Genomic DNA, 6,233 nt, shown 5'->3' with positions numbered 1-6,233 from the left:
CTCATATCACCAAAATCAGGTATACTGGATACAGCGATGCATTAAACTCCCCAGCTGCATGTAGAGTTAAGGAACGTCAATGATAAATGCAAAGGCTGAAACATAGAAAATGATTTATTCTTTAACTTGCAGGGACGGGCAAATCGAAGAATCCAGCCAAATATGCAGCTAAATATGGTAAAGACACATTAGTGGATATTATTACAAATATGCCAGTTACGTAATATTTTGATGTGTTGCAATAATAAGCTAAGCTCATCTGTTTTCATGACCAGGTGGAGCTGGAGCTGGTGGAGGTGCTTTTGGTCGAGGGGGTGCTTTGGGGGCTGGGGCCGGAAGACTCCCAGGAGGAGGAACTGGAGTCGCACCAGGATTTGGAGGTGGAGTTGGAGCAGGCAGCATACCTGGCTTAGGTAAATCTGGAGTGGTGCACATTTTTAGGGCTATTAAAGGGACAGTAAAGTTCAGGATTCACCTATCAAAGAATTTGTTAAAGAATGTACTATATCCCATATATATATATTATTCCTGGGATATTTCGAACAATTATTATAATACAAAATGTGCACCGGTCATTTTGTGTTTAATTGGATATTTTTTGTGCCATAGGTTATGGTCCAGGCTCAGCCAAAGCTCGCAAATATGGTGAGTCATTAATCAAAATAACAAAATAACAACAACAACCCATTTTCTTCTGTAGTGCTGAAAAATGTCTTTAACTTTCCAGGTCTTCCTGGCGGTGTAGGCACTGGTGCCTCTGGAGGCCTCGGAGCAGGAGGACCAGCAGGGGGAGCTGGAGTTGGCACAGGAGTCGGACCTGGCTCTGGGGTTGGTTTTGGTCCAGGTGGTGCCGGTACTGCTGCTGCTGGAGGAGCAGGAAGAGGAACTGGAGTTGGCACAGGCGGGGGACCTAGCTCTGGGGTTGGTTATGGCCCAGGTGGTGCCAGTACCGGGTCAGGTGGTCTAGGTTATGGTCCTGGCGGTGCAGGGACTGGTGCCGCTGGAGGGATTGGAGGAGGACCGGCAGGAGGAGCTGGAGTTGGCACGGGCGTGGGACCTGGCTCTGGGGTTGGTTATGGCCCAGGTGGTGCTGGGACTGGACCTGGAGGAGCGGGCTATGGGCGAGGCGGCACTGGGTCTGGCAGAGGTGGAGCAGGAACAGGACCTGGAGGTAATTATGAATCAGTATATTAATGTGCCTTTAAGTTGTGAATGAAAGTACACTTTTAAAAGTAGTTGCTTAAATTACACAATATGGTAATTTTACAGATTGCATTGCTTTTGCAAAAAGTAATGTATGATTAATATGTTTGTTTTCAAGGGTATGATGCCAATGCGAAAGCTCGTAAATATGGTAATTATCATTATATTATTTGAATTCATTACATGCAATGTATTACTGTTTAATTGCATTTAATAAAGTACATTTAATAACTTATAAAACATGGCTTTTTCTGCCTTTAGGAATGTTGAGTGGAGCACTTGGAGGTTCAGGAACAAGCCCTGGAGGAGTCAGGCCTGGTGGTGCTGGTACAGGCTATGGACCAGGAGGAGGAGTCGGGCCCGGTGGTGCTGGTACAGGCTATGGACCAGGAGGAGGAGTCGGGCCAGGTGGTGCTGGTACAGGCTATGGACCAGGAGGAGGAGTCGGGCCAGGTGGTGCTGGTACAGGCTATGGACCAGGAGGAGGAGTTGGGCCCGGTGGTGCTGGTACAGGCTATGGACCAGGAGGAGGAGTCGGGCCCGGTGGTGCTGGTACAGGCTATGGACCAGGAGGAGGAGTCGGGCCCGGTGGTGCTGGAACAGGCTATGGACCAGGAGGAGGAGTCGGGCCCGGTGGTGCTGGTACAGGCTATGGACCAGGAGGAGGAGTCGGGCCCGGTGGTGCTGGTACAGGCTATGGACCAGGAGGAGTTAGGCCAGGTGGTGCTGGTACAGGCTATGGACCAGGAGGAGGAGTCAGGCCTGGAGGTGCTGGCTACGGACCTGGAGGTACGAGGAAAAATAAAGATGCATTAAAATAAGAAGGCATGTCTGATTTCAAATAGAAGCTTTTAGACCAGTTGATACTGGTTAATACTGTTTTTATTCTTATTATATCTTGATGTGTCTACATGTTGTAGGTTATGCTGGTGCCAAAGCAAGAAAATATGGTAATAAAATACTTTTGTCTGTTCATCATCAACCAACCTTTAACCAGCAATAACATATCAATATATCTGCCATGAACACAGCCTGTTGTTTGTCATTAGAGTGTTCATTTCGTCAGGTTGGTTAATATTTCCCGATATAATGCTGCTTTCTGCAGGTCTTGGTGCTGGAGGAGCCCTGGGTGCAGGAGGACTTGGTGCTGGGCCTGGTTATGGGCTCGGAGCAGGAGGAATGGTTCCAGGACGAGGTGTTGGAGTATCAACCGGTGGTGGACCTGGAGCAGGACTGGGACCAGGTGGCTTTGGACCAGGCAGTGCTGGAGGTATGAAGAGAAAAACAATATATTAGAAACAAATTCTATACTTCTTTCCCTTTTTGGAATTCTTTAGTTCATTTGATATCATCAATATCCTATTTTGAGACTACATGCCATTGCCATAATGACCCTCTGTCGTCGGCTAATATAAAAACTCCCTTGGGCTTTCATAAAAAGGAACCGGATATGGACCTGGTGGATATGGGCCTGGAGTTGGACAAGTGCCTGGGGCAGGGTATGGACCAGGTGGAGGCTATGGGACAGGACCAGGAGTTGGATATGGACAAGGTTCAGTTTTTATTTTGTCCATGTCAAATGTTGAAGAACTCAAATTAAGATGAATTGTAACTTGCCTTTCTTTTTCCTGCAGGCTATGGAGCTGGATCAAAAGCAGCTAAATACGGTATTACAATTTTATTTTGTATTTCTCTAAAACAAGATGGATCAACATTTCCATAAAAACTAAAACATTTATTTATGATCCAGGTTTAGGTGTAGGTGCTGGCGGAGTTCTTGGAGGTGGTGCAGGACGAGGAGGTGAGTTATTTATGTTTGATAACTTTAAGCCCTGCAAGCTGAGAGCAATTCAAATGATTTTTTTTTTTGATAATCTCTTGATGGAATTTCTTACACTGAATGAGTTTTATTGTGTAATTGTATAGTGGGTTATGAACAAGGAGACAAGTCTAGATCACATTAAAGTATGAAATATTCCCTTATTGACCTCTAATGTAGCAAGGTGTATTGAACCAAACATGAATTGTAAGTGAATCAAACAGTTTGTTGTGTCATGTCATGGTTGCAGAAATCCAATAGAAAAGAGTTAAAATAAATCACTATGTTTTATCACACGACTAGTCAATATTTAATACATTTCATTTGTTGGGATCATCAGGCTATGGAACAGTTGGATCTAAAGCTGCTAAGTACGGTAAGTTGACTCTGTAAAGTAAAACATTATGTGTATATCTTATAGATGTTTGAACTGAAGAATAGAGCTGTTTATAAGGACATCTTTTGAATTTACCATATTATCTATTATATAAACTGTAGCTCAACCTGGTGGAGTTGTACCAGGGGCAGGATCTGGGAATGGGACCGGCACGGCAGGATCTGGTACTCCAGGGTCTGGTACTCCAGGATCTGGGACAACAGAATCTGGGACAACAGGATCTGGTACCCCAGGATCTGGTACTCCAGGATCTGGTACTCCAGGATCTGGGACAACAGGATCTGGTACTCCAGGATCTGGTACTCCAGGATCTGGGACAACAGGATCTGGTACTCCAGGACCTGGCACTGGTGTAAATGGCACTGACACAAGTAGTGGTGCAGGGACAGCAACTGGAACCATTGGTAAGTCTTTGTGTTAAGGATTAAGTATATACATTCTGGTTACTCATTAACTATTTGGAATATCTAAGTGTGTTGAACTGTGTCTCCTGGATCAGGAGGAGGACTTGGAGCCACAGGAGGAACACCAGCTCCTGGATCAGAAGGTATTTGGTTTAGCAAAATGCAGCGCTATACTGTAACACATTTTCGTCACATATTATCCCAATACATTTACTCATAGGGTTCCCAATGCATTTGTTATACTATCAAATATTCTTTATAAGAATGAAAAAGAGAGACATTGAGGTGAGGTTCCAGAGTATAATAATAGAAAAAGTTATGCCTGTAAGGGAGGGGCAACTGAGTTTGATTACATTTGTTTGGAAGGGGAGAGGGAGACCCCAACTTGTGTTCATCTAAATGCACTCTCTAGTTAAAAAATGTCTTTGTTTGATTTATTCCGTTTACATTCACATCAAACTCTTTTATGTAGTACCGTTTTTAAATCTCCCTGACCTTATTCCAGGTGATGGCGGCGCCGGCAGTGTGATAGAGGGGTCTGGAAGTTCTGGAGGAGAAGGTGTGTCTAAACTTGTTGGAAAACCTGTGTTTTCTTACCTTACATTTACACATTTTGAGATTGTTAGACAACGAATATCACAACTGTAAAATTCAAGTCTTTCGGTATAGAAAACTGATGGTTAAACAAGATGGCCAACAGACTACACAGGAAACACTGGGGAAAATAAAATCAAGAATACTAAATATGCAATTAATTCTTATTTATTTGCATTTATTCTTTCAGTGGCTGGCAGACCTGTGGGAGCAGGAGGTGATGGAGACGTCTTGGGTGGAACAGGAATCCCCATCATTGGAGCAAAACCAGGTATCTTGGTCATTTCAACTACAAATTCAAGAGAAAAAGTGAATGTGTTCATTTATTCTGCTACTATTTGTTGTTGCCTTTCATCTTTTTTTTAATGATTTTCTCGGAACAGGTCTCAATGGGACAGACGTTCCAGGTCAGTGTTTATTTTACAACCAGAGTTTCTGCATGTTTGTCCGCAAGCACCGTATGTTCATCTAATTCTGTCAGAGTACATCTGTGAGTCAGCCAGACATCAAAATAACAGTGCATCTAGGCTTTTGTTTTGGATAGTGCCACCGTGTGGACATTTCCAAACACTATATTTTAGCCCAACTGGACTTTGAGGTGTAGATGAAAACACATTCCCCAACAAGGATCCAGGAATACTTAAAAAAAAGCCCTGCCTACACAGACTTTTGGATCATTGCTGGACTTTTTTTTCAACATTGATGCCATTTACCATCTCTAACATTTAATGTTCTGTATATTTACAAGGCGAAATTAAAAGACCAATATATCCACACTATCCCAAATACTGCATGTAACATACAAGAGACCAACAAGTGTCTCTGCTTAATTTAAACTAGGAATGAACAAGGCTGATCCTTTTGTTTTCATATCCTACAGGTTCCACAGGAGCTGCTCCTGGTGAGTTGAAATAAAGTACACTCAATATGTTACTTATGAGATGTTAATCAAAATGATGGACTATTGCTTAATAACGGCACAGTATAAACAATAAATTGGCCTCACAAGATACAGTGGCATGTCACGCTATCACAAATGTTTTTCATCTTGATGTTTATCACAATATTTCTCCACCTGAAGGATAATCTGTATTTCTATTATTTTAGTTGGAGGTGAGGCTGTGCAACCAAGTGGTACGCACATCTGCATTATACTTCTAAAAATACTACAGTACTTCCAAAATATATACCAGATGTTGAAACTTGCACTTCCTCTATTGTTAATGGATTGCATTTTGCAGGTTCCGATGGGGGTCTTTCAAGTGGGACACTGCCAGGAGCCAAACCTCTCAAACCCCCAGGTCAATAAAATGAAATCTAATTTATTTCAGGATAATTTATTTATCTATTACCTAACAGCATTTTGACAATGGTACAATACAAAGCAACGTATTATGAGTGCTATTCATAAGCCAAACAGACTTATTTTAAACTTTATATATACATGAACCTTGGTATTGTTTTTGTGTGGATTTTGTGAAAGCTAATAGGGATCAACATGAAGAATAAAAAACACTCACCAGGCCTCTTTGCTGTAACGATGTTTGTGATGTAATAGTTTTATACTTACTGAGTTGCTTTGTTCTTGATTGCAATTTATATTCTAGCTGAAATACAGGTGTGGTTTTCTATGCTCTATCTGCAGGTGTCCCCAGAGGTGACACGCCCGGTGAAGGAGATGGAGAGGGAGGTCCTGACGGAGAGAGAGGAGGTGCAGGAGGAGCAGGAGGTGTTTCAGGTGGCTCAACAGGAACTGGAGTTGGACCAGGAGGAGCAGCCGGCGGAGTTGGAGGAACACCCAAACCATCAAAAGGTG

General features: G+C 42.9%; 1 protein-coding gene across 1 annotated transcript; it reads left to right on the top strand.

Moving 5' to 3' along the window:
• The first annotated feature begins 791 nt into the window (after nt 1-791).
• On the top strand, nt 792-3,488 carry LOC104958843 (uncharacterized). Its single transcript, XM_010786653.1, has 8 exons — nt 792-1,171; nt 1,322-1,354; nt 1,465-1,992; nt 2,309-2,473; nt 2,645-2,755; nt 2,838-2,870; nt 2,966-3,004; nt 3,444-3,488. Exons 3-8 carry the CDS (start codon nt 1,540-1,542, stop codon nt 3,486-3,488), a joined length of 846 nt encoding a protein of 281 aa, XP_010784955.1. The 5' UTR covers nt 792-1,171; nt 1,322-1,354; nt 1,465-1,539.
• The last annotated feature ends 2,745 nt before the right edge of the window (nt 3,489-6,233 follow it).

The sequence above is a fragment of the Notothenia coriiceps genome, unplaced genomic scaffold (genome assembly GCF_000735185.1).
Source record: "Notothenia coriiceps isolate Sejong01 unplaced genomic scaffold, NC01 NC01_scaffold00029431, whole genome shotgun sequence".
NCBI classification, from domain to species: domain Eukaryota; kingdom Metazoa; phylum Chordata; class Actinopteri; order Perciformes; family Nototheniidae; genus Notothenia; species Notothenia coriiceps.
This window is presented reverse-complemented; position numbering and strand designations above follow the sequence as displayed.

Excerpts from the sequence above, each read along its gene's own strand:
- LOC104958843 (XM_010786653.1), top strand. The coding sequence starts at position 1,540 with ATGGACCAGGAGGAGGAGTCGGGCCCGGTGGTGCTGGTACAGGCTATG. Across the intron at positions 2,756-2,837 it reads AGGAGTTGGATATGGACAAG|GCTATGGAGCTGGATCAAAA; the intron begins GTTCAGTTTTTA and ends TTTTTCCTGCAG. Across the intron at positions 2,871-2,965 it reads ATCAAAAGCAGCTAAATACG|GTGCTGGCGGAGTTCTTGGA; the intron begins GTATTACAATTT and ends GTTTAGGTGTAG.